General features: G+C 52.0%; 1 protein-coding gene across 1 annotated transcript in view; it reads left to right on the forward strand.

Annotated features, from left to right (window-relative positions):
• Positions 1-1,345: 1,345 nt before the first annotated feature.
• The window catches only part of LOC103803619 (dual oxidase 2-like), a 15,778-nt gene continuing 1,785 nt past the window's right edge, over positions 1,346-15,338 (forward strand). Inside the window, exons 1-27 of the mRNA XM_009076188.1 lie at positions 1,346-1,493; positions 2,796-2,960; positions 3,606-3,793; positions 4,783-4,984; positions 5,500-5,666; positions 5,751-5,811; positions 5,923-6,019; positions 6,217-6,304; positions 6,663-6,765; positions 7,128-7,291; positions 7,722-7,888; positions 8,056-8,174; positions 8,644-8,781; positions 8,990-9,103; positions 9,704-9,906; positions 10,096-10,281; positions 10,692-10,917; positions 11,502-11,595; positions 11,811-11,986; positions 12,116-12,185; positions 12,652-12,744; positions 13,499-13,677; positions 14,138-14,368; positions 14,588-14,687; positions 14,777-14,826; positions 14,947-15,074; positions 15,271-15,336. Of these exons, the coding sequence (XP_009074436.1) occupies positions 1,346-1,493; positions 2,796-2,960; positions 3,606-3,793; positions 4,783-4,984; positions 5,500-5,666; positions 5,751-5,811; positions 5,923-6,019; positions 6,217-6,304; positions 6,663-6,765; positions 7,128-7,291; positions 7,722-7,888; positions 8,056-8,174; positions 8,644-8,781; positions 8,990-9,103; positions 9,704-9,906; positions 10,096-10,281; positions 10,692-10,917; positions 11,502-11,595; positions 11,811-11,986; positions 12,116-12,185; positions 12,652-12,744; positions 13,499-13,677; positions 14,138-14,368; positions 14,588-14,687; positions 14,777-14,826; positions 14,947-15,074; positions 15,271-15,336 (3,723 nt within the window). The remainder of the gene's footprint in view (positions 1,494-2,795; positions 2,961-3,605; positions 3,794-4,782; positions 4,985-5,499; positions 5,667-5,750; positions 5,812-5,922; positions 6,020-6,216; positions 6,305-6,662; positions 6,766-7,127; positions 7,292-7,721; positions 7,889-8,055; positions 8,175-8,643; positions 8,782-8,989; positions 9,104-9,703; positions 9,907-10,095; positions 10,282-10,691; positions 10,918-11,501; positions 11,596-11,810; positions 11,987-12,115; positions 12,186-12,651; positions 12,745-13,498; positions 13,678-14,137; positions 14,369-14,587; positions 14,688-14,776; positions 14,827-14,946; positions 15,075-15,270; positions 15,337-15,338) is intronic.

The raw sequence follows: 15,338 nt of genomic DNA on the forward strand, positions 1-15,338 counted from the left end.
GTTTTAAAGGTTCAGGCCCATGGATGAAACCTTCTCTGGATCCAGGGCTTTTGGTGGAAAGGGTGATGGAAAAACATCATGAGCAAGGGTGGTCATGAGAGAGTGCCATTGGGTGAGCTCAGAGGTGATCAAGAGGTCTTGACCTGCAATACACTTTGGGATATCTGACAGCATGCTGAGGCTGTTTGTGACATTCATTGCTGGATTTTGCTTGGATGGGTCAATGCCAGAGAAATTTCCAGCTAAAATATGCCTGTTTCTGTAACAGAGAGCACGTCTCTGTAATGGAGCAGGCACAGCTGAGCACAGATAATGAGCTGTGAGCTTACAGCTGGGGTACTCCAAGGCAGGAGGACCAGTCCTGCTCCAGTAGAAAGGTCTTCTCAGGCCAGTTGACACCTCCTGACAGAATTTTCCCAGGGTGATGGGGTGTCACATGTCCCTGCCAGATTCCCACAGCTCAAATCAGGAGATACTGGTGCTGAGGGCAGCAAGGTTTTACCAGGCAATAGAAACCACAAGGAGATGAGACTTTGGTCTGTGCATATTCCCAACTCCCAGACCCCTCCCTCTCCTCTCCATTTGCAGGTCCCTGCTTCCTAAGCCCCGGTGGCCAATGAGACCTGCAGCAATGATGTTCAGCTTGGCCGTGGTTCTGCTGGGGACATGGACCTTGGGGAGTAAGTGCAGTTTCAGGGAAGGGGTCCCAAGGGGAGATCTTGGCTAGCTGATGTCCCTCAGGAGAATTTCCTTTAACCCATAGGGCATCATATCAGAGCCACCTGGTCTAGTGGAAGGTGTCTCTGCCCATGGCAGGGGTTTGGAATGAGATGGTCTTTATGGTCCCCTCCAACCCAAACCATTCTGTGATTCTATGACATAGTTTGTGGGAAATAAGGAAAAAAAAAAAGGGAGTAAAATGCAGGTTGGGAGACTCCCCTACTGCAGTCTGTTTGCATGCACAGCTTGTAAACAAGAACTGGAGTTCCTTATTAGTGTTACAGTAAAAGCAATAAAAATTAACCTAAAGGAAGGTTGATGTTCTCACATGACAGTAACTCCAGTGTCAAGGCCTTTTCTTGACTCACAGAGACATTGTGTGTGCCAGAAGGAAGGACATGACTTCTGATCCAGTGAGAGAGAATGAGAAAAAGAAGGTCCTTTGTGGGTAGACTGGTGGGGATCACAAATTGATTTGGGCACATCAGGATCACAAGCATGAATACCTAAGTTTAGATATTGTCCCTCAAAAGGAGTCCAAAACTTGTCAAAAAACCTGCTTGTATGGAAAGTTTCAGAAAGAATATGGGAAAGATCACAATATCAATATCATTCTGTAGCAGACATGTTCACTTCATGCTTTTTTTTTTTCTTTTTACTGCTCACCAACTGTGTCTGGTCTCTTCCAGGAGCCCAGGAGAGCATCTCCTGGGAGGTCCAGCGCTACGACGGCTGGTACAACAACCTGCTGCACCACAGCCGTGGCTCCGTGGGTGAGTGCCAGGCCTGGGGACAGGGATGGTGGGACAGGGTGGGGTGAGCTGGCACTCTGGCATCTGGCTTGCTTTATGGCTGAGAGAGAAACCTCAGTTCTGGAGAGAAATCGTTTCTGACTGGAGCCTGAACCAGGCAGATGAGTTGGCAATGCCACCTCCTATGGCCCTGAGAGGTGCCTAGATGCACCTGGGAGCCTGTTAGAGCAGTCTGGAGGGCCTGGGCAGCCCAGTTTTGTCTCCTATGTCCTGGCATTGCCACTTTTAGCTGCTGCCCAGCCACCATCTGCAGGTAGTGCTGGTGTTGGATCAGTCCCAGAGCAGAGCTGTGCCTTTGTGAGGCCACTCAGAATATCCCAGGCAGGAAGGATCCAGCTCTCCCCAGCAGGCGTTTTGGTGCTGCTCAGGGATCTCAGAGCTGGGAAAAGCCATCTTTAGCCAAAATCAGTGTGCACTTCAAGCACAATTCAACACAAGGCAAGAGACAGAAGGGGTCATGGTTCAGTCATGCTGGACCTATGAACTTTCCACCCAGCACGGGACAGTTACCATGCACTGGGCTGTACTGGGAGAGGCATTTGGCAGTTCCCTCTGCCAGTGGCAAGCTGCTTCCTCATGCCTACACCAGCCCATGGGCTCACCTCTAGGAGATGTCCCTGAGCCATGGACCAGGGAGGATCAGGCAGGATCTTATCTAAAATAATAAAGATTCTGTATCTTCCTATATTCTGCAGCCCAGATTGATTACTAATCTGGTGACATGGTGACAACAAGGTGTGGTGGCAGTTGCACATTCTCAATGGCTCTCCAACATGATCTCCTGCCTCCAGGCTTTTCAATATTGGGTCAGGTAGTGGGTGTGAAGTCAGGGTGTTTTTCTCTCTCATCTTCTGCCCTCACTGTCTCTCCATCTGTGCCCTCTCCTATTTCCTACTGTGCTGGCAAACGCTGTGCTTGTGTAGGATAGGATAGTCAACACAGGACAGCTGAACATCACTCCAGTTACTCACTGGAGCACCACCCCAGGCTCCAGGAGGTAACAAGGATGCATGTAGACCAGGGAAGGACAACTGGAAGGGAGGAGGATGTAGGATCCCTCCTGGTGTCAAGAGGACTGATCCCAGTGTTGCAAGAAGTTTCTGGTGATGGTACCAGAACTTGGAAGTTCTCAGCCACTATAAGCATCTCTCTGCCATTATTTTGCTCTCTTCTGAGACCCTCACATGTCTCAGTGTGCTCTGGTATTTCTGCACCTCCTGTTGGGTGCCACTGGACCCATTCCATGTTTTTTGGGTGCTGCAGGTGCCAGGCTGCTGCGTCTCCTGCCAGCCAACTATGCAGATGGTGTCTATGAGGCACTGCAGGAGCCCCGAGTGCCCAACGCTCGCCAGCTCAGCAACGTGGTGGCACGAGGACCCTCCGGGCTGCCCTCCCACAGGAACACAACTGTGTTGGCTGTCTTCTTTGGTAAGACCTGGGACCTGGCACTGCTGAGTGCACAATTGGTTTGGGTGGGAAAATGTTGGTTTCTCACACCCTCGGGGCCATGTGTGGAGCTCTCCTCACCCACCCCTCCAGGGCAGACCCACACTTAGAAGACAAAGCCTTGAGTATTGCCATACCAAGGTAGTGTCCAGCCAGGAGAGTTTGTGTGCATTTTTGGTGACCTTTGGCAGTTAACCCAAATGCTGATATTTGGGACTTCCTCATGTGTTTTAGAGGTGAAGTTGCCACGTTGCAAAACGCCTGACGGATGTGATAAGAGCCATGTCATGAGTGATTGTTGGGCTGAATTGCTGTGAGTCAGAGCAGCTTTTGCTGCTCCTCAGGAGCTCAGTGTGAGCTTGGGTCTCCAAACCCAGGGATTTCCATCTCAGAGAAATAGAATCCTAGAATGGTTTGGGTTGGAAGGGACCTTAAAGGTCATCCCATTCCAACCCCTGCCACAGGCAGGGATGCCTTCCACTAGAACAGATTGCTCCAAGCCCTATTCAACCCAGCCTTGAAAACTCTTGCTGCAATGGTGCTCCCCTCAACTCACCTCCAGCTCAGCTGTCCACCCTTATGTCCTGCTCCAAGTGCTGCTGCTGACCAGGCTCGTGTCGCCGCCAGGTTTTCATGTGCTTTTGGACATCCTGGAGACGGAGAAACCTGGCTGTCCTGCTGAGTTTCTCAACATCTACATCCCACGTGGAGACCCAGTGTTTGACCCCACCAGCACTGGAGATGTGGTCCTACCCTTCCAGCGCATCCGCTGGGCAGCAGAGACAGGACAGAGCCCCAACAGCCCCCGAGAACAGGCAGGTTGAGTTTCCTCTGCTCTTCACCTTATGTCTAAACTCCTCTTCACCCAGCATCGGGGTTTGTACCAGTCAAGATAGTTTGCAAAAATAAAATGTGAGTACCACTGTTCACTTAAAAATATGCATCTCTCAAGCATTTGAACCCAAAGTCAAGTTTCAAGGTTCACATTGAACAACGCTGGTGGCTGCCCAAGGTGAAAGCTTTTCTTCAACAAATGAAGGGTTGTTAGATTTTTAGACTGTTAGATCTTTAATAAGATACAACAGGAGCTTTGATAAGCTCACAAAGCTGAACCAGCGCTGTCATAATGTTGTAAAGCTTCCCTGAAATTCAGTCATTTTGGAAAAAAATCCAGCTTTTCCCACAGTTTCTCTGGATTTTGCTGTGCTGCTTGTGTTCCCAAGGTTTCTTTTATGCTGGAAACTTCCCTGCCAAAATTGCCAAAGAGAAATAACCCTCTGAACCTTTCACATGGCAAATCATGACAAGATCAGTTTAGCAGGTCATGTTTTTAGCAGCATTTAACACCCTAGAAAAATGAAAACTCTACCATGTTTTCAGACTAAAAGAAAGTTTTCATGCAAACATTTGACAGGGGAGATAGTCAACATGCTGCCAGGGCAGAGGGCACAGCTCCAGTGTTCCCTGTTCACCCAGAGATGGGTTTAGTCCCATTCCAGCCTACATAGGCATTCACAGATGTTTGCTGGGCATAGTGAAAATAATTGGGGGAAAAAAACAAACCCAAAATGTACTTTTGAAAAGCCTATACCTAATCTTTGCTGTACCTGGCACTAATTCCTGAAGTTTGCACAGATTGGCAGTGTGTATGTATTTGCATCCTGAGAGCTCTTGTTAAAACAGGGCTGGGGCAGCTGCTTTGCAAGAACAAAAGAGTCAGGCTGGGGCATCTCAGACCTCTTTTTAGCACCTTTCTGCTGGAACACTGACAGCTGTTTGTGCTTGTTCCCTGTGCCTGCCCTAGACCAATGAGGTGACAGGTTGGCTGGATGGCAGCTCCATCTATGGTCCCTCACACTCCTGGAGTGATGCCCTGAGGAGTTTCTCCGGGGGACAACTGGCATCGGGGTCCGACAGAAGCCTCCCAAGGCAGACAGATGGGAGAGTCCCCATGTGGAAGGCACTGGATCCATCCACGGGACAGGGTGGTTTCCAAGGGATCTATGGTAATGTTGGCATCCTCAATGGGTTTTCACCTGCTTGGCTCCATCTCTGACTGTGGGCTGGGGGAGCAGGAGGCTGCTGGAGCTGACCCCAGGAAAGGACAGGGAGTGCAGTGAGGTGGGATGGGGTGGGGTCAGGAGAGCAGTTTCCCAGCCCAAGGAGGAGGAAGATATGTGCCCCAGCAATGACTTCCCAGCAAGGACACGACATGAACTCAAGCTGCCATATGGCCGGAGGGCAACGGGTGCTGGTTGCTCTGATCCCCTCTGGGGAAAGGAGCTGCCACCAATACAAGCCTGCTCAGCTTGCTTTGAATTCCTCAGCTGTGCAACCCTTGGTCCATGCTGGGGGCCTAGTGTTGCTTCTCACTCACTCCAGCTGCTGGTCTCCCTGGGGAGGAAGGAAGGTTGAGAGGACACTGACCTACAGCCGTGGGGCTGGGGGTGCTCCTCCAGCCTTGGGCAAAGTTAGACCCAGTGGTGACATCCCTCACGGATGGTCCTGGTGGCTCTTTCAGACCTGGGGAGTGCCTGGGGGAATGAGAACCCCTTCCTGCAGGCTGAGAGCATTGCCTGGTTTCGGTACCACAACCACCTGGCCATGGCACTGGCCCGGGAGCATCCCACCTGGTCCGATGAGGATCTCTTCCAGCACACTCGCAAGAAGGTCATTGCCACTTTCCAGGTGAGGGATGGGAACCCCTAGCTCTGCTGGGACCCCTGACATCTTCCCTGGTGCTGGCCCTGACCCAACTCCCTTGTTCCCTAGAGTATTGTCCTGTATGAGTGGCTGCCGACCCTGCTGGGGAAACACGTCCCGGAGTACAAAGGTGAGGAGCACAGTGGGTGATGGAGTGTGGGAAGCAGGGGAGATGTGGAATGGGGTGGGAGAGAGAGTTTGGTCCAACTTCCCTCCACCTTCCCTGGATGCTGCCCCACAGGTTACCAGCAGCACCTGGACCCCAGCCTCTCACCGGAGTTTGTGGCAGCCGTGGGGCAATTCCTGGCCACCATGGTGCCGCCGGGCGTTTACAAGAGGTAGGAGAAACCTGGCAGGGCTATGGGAATGCAGTCCACTGTGGTGCCAGGGAATGGGATGCCCTAGCTGGGGTAGTGGCTAAGGGTGGTCCCTGTCCTCTCCCTGCATCCTGTCCCTCACTGGGACAGCCAAGGCCCATCAGCTCGGGGCAGCCCCAGCTGGGGGCTGTGGGTCCAGCCCTTCTCTGCTGTTCCAGAGACACTGAGTGCCGATTCCAGGACGTGTCTGGCCCCAGTGGCTCATTCCCAGCTGTGCGACTCTGCAACAGCTACTGGAGCAGAGAGGTAAGGGGAAGGGAGTGCAGGGGTTCTGAGGATGTGCCAGGCTGGCTGGGAGGGCTTCATCCCTTGCTTTATGTTGTGGAGGACTCCACAGGGATTTGAAAGGGAAATTGGGTGCAGAACATGACAGCCAACCCAGGGGTGTGAGATTCTCCCCATCCAGTGTCCCCAGATGATACCTTGAGCTGCGGCAGGCTCTGACCTCAAGGTTGAGATGATGTGGAGAAAGTGAGCCTGGAAGAAGTCTTTGATCATCCTATGTCCAGGATCTGCACCCCTATGGTCACCAGTTCAGGAGTGTGGGGCTACCTCCCATCCTCAGTCGTGCGAGAAATCACCTGCTCTTCCCATCTCCCTTTAGAGCCCTGGGCTGCAACAGGCAGATGATGTAGACAAGCTCCTGCTGGGGATGAGCTCACAGATTGCAGAGAGGGAGGACAACATTGTGGTGGAAGATCTCCAAGGTGTGTACTGCAGCTGCATGTTGGTGGGGGATCCTCTCTCCTGTGGTTGTGCAGGGGCCGAGGTGGGAAGGCATGTCCCATCGCCACTGCCACCACCACCCAACCACATGCTCAGACCAGCCTCAGCCTTGTTAGTGGAGAGAATAACAGAGAGAACCTGCAGAGCATGTTAAGCATGTCCAGGGGACCATTCTGGCAAGGACATGGAGATGATCTCCCTAACCCTAACCCTAACCCTCAGCATTGCTCACAGCAGAAAGCAGCAATGTTCAGCATTGCTCACAGCAGAAAGCAGCAGCTGTGGCAGTTGGGGTAGCTCCTCCAGCTCTGCCTTGCCATCCCCATGGCTTTGAATCCCACAGATTACTGGTATGGGCCCCTGAAGTACTCCCGCACAGACTACGTGGCCAGTTGGCTTCAGCGTGGTCGAGACCTTGGCCTGCCAACCTACAACCAAGCCCGGGAGCGATTTGGGTTGAAACCTTACCAGAACTGGTCACACCTTGCCCCACACCTGGAGCCACAGGTAATGAGGAACTGGGTTGGCCACAGAATGTATGTGGGCCAAAGGATGTTGAGGCATTCCAGGCAGGAACTGGATTCTGCAGCATATGAAGAGGGAGATCAGTGGATATCTTGCCCTAGCTGATTTTCATGCCTGTAGGGCTGTTGCATTGGAGTAACTGTGAAATTATATGCCACGAATAAATCATCTTGCCCCAGTGCTAAGCTCTTGTGCCACTGGATGCTCTGCTCCTAGAGTCAAGATGCCCTGGGAGTGCTCAAGTCCAAGCCATGAGCTCAAGGCTGCATGGGGTTCAGCACCTTCCCAACCCACAGATGTGTGATGCTTGGGAAACACACATTCCTTGCTCCTCCTAAGGCTTGCCAGGATTTTCTGATACCCCAGCAGAATTCCCTGTGTTTACATGTGTGTGATGGGGCTTTCTTAACAGGTCCTACATAATGTCGCTGCCCTGTATGCCAACAACATGGCTGGGCTGGAGCTGCTCCCTGGGGGCATGCTGGAGGCTGACAGCTCCCTCTTCAGTGCCATCATCCTGGACCAGTTTGTGCGCCTGCGTGATGGTGACAGGTTTTGGTTTGAAAACACCAAGAATGGGTAAATGCCTCTTCCCCCTCTGGCAGGCTGCCCACTGCTCTGCAAGTCCCAGTAACGCACAGGAACTGGGGCTGGAGGAAAAAGCATCCTCCAGCTTCCTCAGTTCCCTCCTGCTGTCGCCCAGTGACACCTGGGGCCACCACTTGGCTCCACATCCTTTCCCACAGGCTGTTCACAGAGGAGGAAATTGGGGAGATCCGTAACACGACCTTTCGCGACGTCCTGGCTGTTGTCACCTATGCCAACTCTACAGACCTCCAGTCCCATGTGTTTGTCTGGAGTGAGGGTGAGTGAACTGTGCAATAGCAGGGCAGAGGGAGCAAATGGCACCAGCAAGGTAGGGAGGAAAGCAAAGCCTTCCCAGTGACTCAGTGACACAGGGAATGCATCAGGTTTGGAGTTTCCCAAGCCTGACACCTGATACGACCCTAAGTCAGCAAAATGGATGCAAAATGCAAGGGTTGCTTGTGAGCAAGAGGTTGATGCACTATGCATATGTTGAAAGAGGGCTGAAGTCCAGGCATGATCCCAGGGGACTGTATTTGGCAATATGCCTTTTCCTCTTGGGATCTTGCCACACCTTTCCCATTTACTGTAAGCGTTTTGTCTGGGACATGTTCCAGCTCTTGCAAGGTGTTCCCTGGGTCACTCAGCCATGAGCCCCACCAGCATCTAAATGCAGAGATTCCTGGGGGTGATGGAGATGAGCTGGGTACAAGGTCGATGGCACTCACAGCATGTCCTCCTCCTTGCAGGAGACCCATGCCCCCAGCCCCAGCAACTGACAGCTCAACTCCTGGCCAACTGCACTCCCATGATGGTGCTGGACTACTTTGCAGGCAGTGGTGCAGGCTTTGGGATCATCATCGTTGCCCTCTGCTGTCTGCCTTTGGGTTTGTCACTCCATTTCTTCACCCATCTCCTCTTCCACCAGAGAAAGGGGCTGAGTGCCCATGGATCAGGCACCTCCCAGCAGGTCCTGCTGAGTCCTGGTCATTTCTGAGGTCCTTGAGGTGGCAGGGTCCTTGGGCACCAGGTGGAAGACAAAAGTGTAAAGGAGCTTAGTGATATCTCATGCCTCTTTCTCCCCTGTGTCCCCAGTGACCCTGCTTGTGGCCTGGATTGTCGCTGTTCTCCGCAGGAGAGATTTCAAGAAGCTGCAGAAGAAGCAGGGCACCAGTGTGAGGAGGGAGGTGACCAGAGAGGCCACACACGGTGAGGTGGCTGGACAGTGTCTGGTGATGCTGCTGGAATCAGGGCACATATCAAGGCAGGGCTGGGGCTTATATCTGGATGGGATGTAAGGAGGAACTGTTTCCCCAGGAGGATAGTCAAGCAGTGGTGCAGGTAGCCCAGAGAGCTTGCTAGTTCATCCTATCCAACGCCTGACAGATAGAGCCTTGAGCAGACTGGCCTGACCTTGTAGCTGGTTCTGCTTTGGGCAGGAATTTGGGTGAGAGTTCCTTCTAACTGAGTCTGTTCCAACCTGAGTCATCCTATGACCCTCTAATTCCAACCCTTCCCAGATCACACCTTGCTGAAGGACACATATGTAGATCAGCTGCACCACTAGATCCAGGACAGGGATTTATCTCCTTGCTCTGGGCACTGGAAAAATTCTGCCTCCCTGCTTCATAGTCTGTACTCCTCCTGCATCTGTGTGCATGAGCTCTGCAGCTGGGAGATCATTGTTACTCCTTTAAGATGTGTCTGATCATGAATCACTCCCAAACGGTATCTTAGTGAAGGAAGTGTTGGGATGAGTAGGACCCCAAGTGCTTCTTTCCAGCTGAGTCCTGTGCTTTCTCCCATCAGCCATGGAGTGGCATGGGCCCAAGATGGATAACTCTCCTGTCTACATTCAACTCCAAGCTGACAAATTGCTCAAAGTGCTGGATGGGAGAGGGTCTATGCTCCGGACCATCAACCTGAAAGCCCACCAAAGGGTGGAGGTGATCCTCTCCAACAACAAAGGGAACAAAGCTCTGCTCCTGAAGAGCCCCAAGGAGTATGACCTGGTTAGTGCTGTGGTGCCTGGGGTATGGCACCTTCCCACAGACCCTTCACAGTCCTCTGTACCACTCCATCCAGGGCACAGGGAAGAGCATAGGTCCTTGAAAGGTGGTTGTGGCCTCCTGAGGACCTCCAGCTCATACTGTGGAGCTGAGCCTCTGCTGCTCACAGGCAGTTCATGGGGTCCTTTGCAGGTGCTGCTCTTCAGTGAGGAGACTGAGAGGAGCAGCTTTGTCAGGAAGCTACAAGACTATTTGAAGGAGAGCAGCCTTGACCTGCATCTGTCTGAGATGAAGGAGCAGAACCTGATGAAACGGGCAGTCACCCAGGAGCAGAGAAAACAAATTCTGGAGATTTTCTTCAGACACCTGTTTGCTCAGGTGTGTAGAGGTGTGGCAGGCTGTGAGGCATGAAGGAAGGTATTTTTGTATTGATTAAGAAATGAATGTTGGGGCTCTCCATAAGAACTGGTAAGCCACACACAAGGAAGCTGCCAATACTTCCAGGACTGAGGGACATTTTCCTTTGCAGAAGACAAAGGGAGATCTGCTGCAGTGATATTAAGTGTCTAAAGTTGCAAAGAGATTTTTGCCTGATGTAACTGAGGTCTCCAGAATGGTCAGTGGTGTGGAGTGTGAAAGTCACGTAGGAGAGATGTGGGAATTCCCCATGGTATTGCCATGAGCACCAGGGGAACCACCAGTCTTTGTGCAATAGGTCAGGCAAGGAAACACCAGCCTTCAGCTCTGCCAGTCCTCACGGGGTTTCTTTTGTGGGACATACCCTGCAGATGCTGGAAATTGACAGATCCGATGCAGGAGAACTCACCTTCGAATCTTCACAGAAGGCAAAGGAGTCTCTAACGTGTGAGCTGAGCAGAGCTGAGTTTGCTGAGGCCCTGGGGCTCAAAGCTGACTCCATGTTTGTGGAGTCCATGTTCTCCCTGGCTGACAAGGATGGCAATGGCTACATCTCCTTCCGAGAATTCCTGGACATCTTGGCGATCTTCATGAAAGGTGGGAGCTGGAGCTGGTTAGTGCCTCCTTCTGCAGCCCTCAGGCCTGTTTCCAGGCAGAGTGAAGGACAAGATCCACCCAGCAGGTCAACCTGTAGATACTCCTACAGATTAAAATTAACTGCACTTAAGACAGCTTCAGCTTGAGTTATGGGGCAGTGACAATGTAACTGTGCTTTCTGGAAGACTGTTCATGAGGAGAGCTACCTTCCACCACCACAGGCATGTCTGCCCTGTCTCTCAAAGGGACCATGATTCCTGTCCTTGAGAGAGCTTAGCAACTCTGATATCCAGTTCTCCCTAAATGATGCCTGGAAAGGTGGATTAATAGATGGAGGTGGTGAATGCCAGACTCAGTCAAAGCAGTAAAATTGTGGCTGTGCAAAAGAGCATTTGGACTTGGCAAAACAATGCACAGGAAGGAATATGTATCTACCCAGTATTTCACCTTGCGCTTGAGGAAGTCAAGTGGAAGGGTAAGGCTTCACTACTGCAGGTCCAGGTGCTCAAAGACAATGTCTGAAAGCATCTTAGTTGATGAAAATAGGACCTTGTTCTTACTTTGCCTCTCTCTCCCCCCACCAGGGTCTCCAGAGGAGAAGTCCAAGGTGATGTTCAGGATGTATGACATTGATGAGAATGGATTCCTCTCCAAGGAGGAGTTTCTGAGGATGCTCAGGTACCTCTCCTCATCTCTCTAGATATTTTAACAATGCCTGTAGAGACAGATGTCTTCAAAAGCAGCTCCCAGTTTCTGTGCTTCAGTCTCTATGGAGCCCATGGGCTCAACAGGAGCAACCAAGAACCCATTTCTCCCGTGAAACTGGTCTGGGGCTCTACCCTGTGTTATTTCAAGGACTCACCTGTTGTTCCCATCTCCCCTCCTTGCTCCAGGTCCTTCATTGAGATCTCCAACAACTGCCTGACAAGAGAGCAGGCAGAGCAGGTGACAGAGTCCATGTTTCAAGCCTCAGGGTTTCAGGACAGGAATGAGTTGACATGGGAGAACTTCCACTACATGCTGCGGGACCACGACAACGAGCTTCGACTCACCCAGCTCTGCGTCAAAGGTCTGTGGGCATGAGCACTGGGTCACCCCAGGCCCTGCAGGGATTGAGGGGAAGGGCAGCACCCAAAATGGAGCTCCCAAATCCTCTAGTGCACTCTGAATGGATATTTGTCCTTTTGGTTCCTCAAAGGTGTCCCCGAGGTGTTCAAGCAAAACCTGCACAACTGTGTCTCCTTCATAAGAAAGAAAGAGCCGAAAGGGTAAGCTCTTCTCCTTCATCTTGCTGCTGCTCTTCCTTCTCTTTCTGCCCCAGTGCACATCCATTCTTCATCTTAACCCCCCAACAAATGCTGCCACCAGGTGTTCTCACACACACAGTGCTGGGGAAGGGGGATGATCGTGGTGGGATGTGCACGTTGGGCACTGTGGTGGGTCCGCTGTCCTCCCCAGGCACACAGGCAGACAGAGGGCAGGAATTGCCTTCTGCAGAGCCCTCATTGCACCCCCTACGTGGTGAGGGGAGTCCTGCCTTGATTTTCAGAGAGAAAGGTTGTCTTGGGGTGAATCCAGCCTGTGTGCAATTAAAGACAACACAACAGGCTTGCAGGAAAGAGCTGGACACCTTCCCTTCTGAGCGTGAGATGAGAAGTGGAGAAAAGGGGAAAATTATGGCAAGCCTTCCCTGGAAATATAGCTTTGGGCCAGACATAGCTCTGTTTCCAACAGAACCATCTCAGAGGACCAAGACCCAAATCTAGACACTGTGAATCACAACATGGAGCGAGAAGGGCAAGAACTGAGGAAGAGACTTGGCAGAAAGTAAGTGCAGCCTCTCCTCGATGGATGTGCCTCTGGGGGTCAGGCTCAGCCTGTTTGCTGTTTCTCACATCTGTGTCAGACCACGTAACCCTCCAGTCAAATGGCACTTCTGCAAGGAGGCACTCACTGGCCAAGAAGCTATGGTAACAGTCCCATCTCAGCAGAGATGGTGCTGCAGCTGGGCCTGGGTGGTGTGCTTCTGCAGAAAACCAAATTAAGTGGCCAGCTCCAGAGGCTGGGACAGTGGTTTTTGGAGGGGCTTTGCCTGGCAGGTCCTGCCTGTGCTCCTCTGCCCCTTGGGATGCTGCTGGTTTGCTGGAGCTGCCTGCAAGAGCTGCAAGGGAGACTCTAGTCCTCACTGTTGTGGCAATAGCAAGTATTTCTGCAAGAAAGAAGTTCAGTGGTTGTTATTAATGACCAGAGTAATTTGGTTTGCCATAACTGCTCCAGTTACAGGAATTACCCTTCCATGGACTTATTTTAGACAGTTGAATACTACCATGAAAATAATCTTTAACAGTTCTTATCTATGGTATTATTAGTGACTCACCGTCTGCACCTTTATCAGCTTTTACAAGTGTTGCAGAGGAGGCTGACCTGAGATCACTCTCTGACAGTGTGATCTGCAGGTGACCCCCACCACTGACGGGGTCAGAGTACATTAGTAGGAAGCCTCAAATCTGGACTGTGTGGCCTTGAACCATTCCTTACCAGGAAAACCTCACAATGATACCAGCCCTTCTGTCCTTGCCAGGGTGAATCACCACCAGCTGCATCTGTATACGGAGGCACGACGGAAGAAGTATGAGCGGAACAGAGTTCAGCAGAAGATCCAGGAGTTCAAGCGTTTCGTTGAGAATTATCGGCGCCACATCGTCTGCGTCGTCCTCTTCTCTGCCATCAGCATTGGTGTCTTCGCAGAGAGAGCCTACTGTGAGTGCCCTCCCAGCCCTGCTGCCCCCACGTGCAGGGGACATGGGCTTAGTTTCTCAAAGCTGCTGGTGGCATGGGACATGATGGGATGTTGCCTGGCACAGCTTTGGGCAACAGTGTCAGTCCTTCCCTGGAATAATCAAAGGATCACTGAGGTTGGAAGGGACCTCTGGAAGGGTCTGGTCCAGTGCCCTGCTCAGAGCAAGGCCAATTTCAAAGCTGAATCAGGCTGCTGAAGGCCTTGTCTAGAGAAGGTGTGAAGAGCTCCGAGGTTAGTGATCCCACCACTTTGCTGAGCCTGTGCTCCTTTTTGACCATCCTCCCTGTGAAGAGGTTTTATTTTACATCAAACCTGAATTTCCTCCAGTGAAACTCACACTGTTGCCTCCTCCTTTCACTGTGTGTCTCCAAGAAAGATTTTGGCTCTCCCAATGACACCTCCTCTGCCGTCTCTCCCCAGACTATGCCTTTGCATCCCCCAGCACTGGAATCGCACAGACCACCTTTGTGGGAATCATCATCTCCCGGGGATCAGCTGCCTCCGTCTCCTTCATGTACTCCTACATTCTGCTGACCATGTGCCGCAACCTCATCACTGTTCTGCGGGAAACCTTCCTCAACCACTACATCCCCTTCGATGCTGCTGTGGATTTCCACCGCTGGATTGCCATGGCAGCCCTGATTTTCTCAGGTAGGTGAGCTACTGGTGTACAGCCCACAAACTTCAGCTAAAGCTCCTCCATCACAGCATGAAAGGACCAGGCAGAATTTTGGAGACCCTGCAGAGACATAGATGCCTTGCACTAGAGAACAGGAGAAATCTCTGAGTCACTGGGGATATCAGCATGGTCTGACATATCTCCATCCACTTCAAGTGACACTTCTTTCTCCTTGTTTTTGTCTCTTACAGTGCTCCACACTGCAGGGCACGTAGTGAATGTCTACATCTTCTCAGTCACACCTCTCAGTGTGCTCTCCTGCCTCTTTTCCAGTGTCTTTACCAATGATGGGTAGGTAGAATTTAAAGCAGAGTCGGGAATGAAAGTGGAAATGAGTTTGCTTTGGTCACTCCATGGTGCAATCTCTTGTCCCTCTCCAGGTCACAGCTCCCACAGAAATATTACTGGTGGTTCTTCCAGACTATTCCAGGTGAGATCACCTAGCAGGCAGCCCCATGTCCAGTATGGGCAGCCCTCTGTCCAGCCCAGGTAGAGCCCCTGTGGGGCTGCCCTGATCCCCCCCAGGACCTCCCAACCCCTCCTCTCACAGGTATGACAGGAGTGCTGCTCCTCGTGATCCTGGCTGTGATGTATGTGTTCGCCACCCACCACTTCCGACGCGTCAGTTTCAAGGGCTTCTGGATCACCCACCACCTCTACGTGCTGCTCTACGTCCTGGTAAAGCACTAGGGCTGGGAGGGAGGGATGGTGCCAATGCCCTGTAAGCCTGGGAGTCAAGTCAGCCCAGCTGATGAAATTAAATAGCTGAAAGAACTGGTGGCCCCCATCCTGGCTTCCTGCTCCTGCTGAGCTGCCAACAAATCAGCCCTGGAGCGATGGCTTGCCATACTGACGGGGTCTGCTCCCTGCCCAGGTCATCATCCACGGCAGCTACGCGCTGATCCAGCAGCCTCGTTTCTACGTCTACTTTATCATCCCAGC

Source organism: Acanthisitta chloris, unplaced genomic scaffold, assembly GCF_000695815.1.
Source record: "Acanthisitta chloris isolate BGI_N310 unplaced genomic scaffold, ASM69581v1 scaffold12796, whole genome shotgun sequence".
Taxonomy (NCBI): Eukaryota; Metazoa; Chordata; class Aves; order Passeriformes; family Acanthisittidae; genus Acanthisitta; species Acanthisitta chloris.